The following is a 1,308-nucleotide window of genomic DNA, read 5'->3' as shown; positions in this document are numbered from 1 at the left end:
AGCAGACAGCAAGAAGCCTCCCAGATCTCCAGATGCATTTGAGATATCAAAAAAGTACTCCAGAGTGTTGTTCAGCATGGGGGGGGGAGTAGAAAATGAAGGCTAATCATGTTTTGGGTGTACTATTCCTTTAATGGAATTAGTTTTTTTTACTCTTAAAATAAGATAATTAGCTAATAAGCACTTGAAATAAGACAATACAATTTTTTATTATTTTAAATGTAAATCATCTTGTTCTATTGGTAAAGTGTCTCACTTACCTCATCAATTAAAAAAATCTGCACTTATTTTAAGAATAAATGACTTATTTAGATCGTATTTTTCAATGTGACAGTGAAGTAGAAGGGAATGGTTTCCGTGTGACCCGTTATATTTCCATGACAACGGATCCAGGACCAACGGGACTTACTAATGAATGTGAGGCTTTTTAACCTCCAGAAATTAGGAGCTTTCCTTCTTTATGGTGCCGTACCTGGCAGCGGCGCTTCAGCTGTGAGCTTATGTGGGCTAAACCCTCCAGGGTCTTCACCTTCGCCAGCTCCTCCCTCAGGTCCTGGTGGATCTGCAGCCTAAACAGACATCGTTTAACAGCGTGAGACAATGACAGCTTACTTACACCTACACAAAGATGTAAGTGGATCGTTCAACATTTTTATGGAAATGTTTCACATAAAAAGGAGTCAAAAAACCAGAAGAGGAACTCTAATGAAAGGAGTTTCATGTCAGAAATGTTCGATGCACCTCGATTATGTTAGCAGCTTCCAGACAGTAACATTTGCTTTGGTCTGAAGTGAGCTTTATTTCCTACACCTCCTTTCAACTGGATGATGCAATCAGACGGTTATTTTCTAAATCAGTTACTGACAGATGAGCAATAAAGACAAAAGTGTTAAAGGAATCTGAGGATGAAGAGGGGCCCTTAACTGCTTAGAGGAGAGGAAAATCCCAACCCCTTTTATTTTCAGCCAATCAAGCTGCCAACAGATTCACTTTTGGTGAAACTCAAAATGCAGCTGCATGACCTTCAGATGAGGATGGTTTCCTTTTATTTCCCAGAATGCATTGCTGCGTATGAACACAAAACCGTTTTAACCAGCAATAAATCAGTGAAAGTAGATCTCTAACCCCGATTCCACATCCTCCGTCACCAACCACCCCGCTCACACGTCGTTTCATTGATCAATTAAACTGTTACACATCCACCGCTACTCCTCCGCACATCACCGTCCACGTACGTCTCCTCCGTCCTTCACTGTCAAAATATGGACCCGTTTGTATCTATGCTTCTTTTTCTATGTCTGCTTCTGT

General features: G+C 40.7%; 1 protein-coding gene across 1 annotated transcript in view; it reads right to left on the bottom strand.

Annotated features, from left to right (window-relative positions):
- Positions 1–412: 412 nt before the first annotated feature.
- dus1l (dihydrouridine synthase 1-like) overlaps positions 413–1,308 on the bottom strand; it is a 6,665-nt gene continuing 5,769 nt past the window's right edge. The window contains exon 8 of the mRNA XM_015369275.1: positions 413–569. Coding sequence (XP_015224761.1) covers positions 428–569 — 142 coding nt within the window. The 3' untranslated portion in view covers positions 413–427. The remainder of the gene's footprint in view (positions 570–1,308) is intronic.

The sequence above is a fragment of the Cyprinodon variegatus genome, unplaced genomic scaffold, assembly GCF_000732505.1.
Source record: "Cyprinodon variegatus isolate N-32 unplaced genomic scaffold, C_variegatus-1.0 Scaffold2804, whole genome shotgun sequence".
NCBI lineage: Eukaryota > Metazoa > Chordata > Actinopteri > Cyprinodontiformes > Cyprinodontidae > Cyprinodon > Cyprinodon variegatus.
Note: the sequence above shows the minus strand (reverse complement) of the source record. Positions and strands in the feature narration are given on the sequence as shown.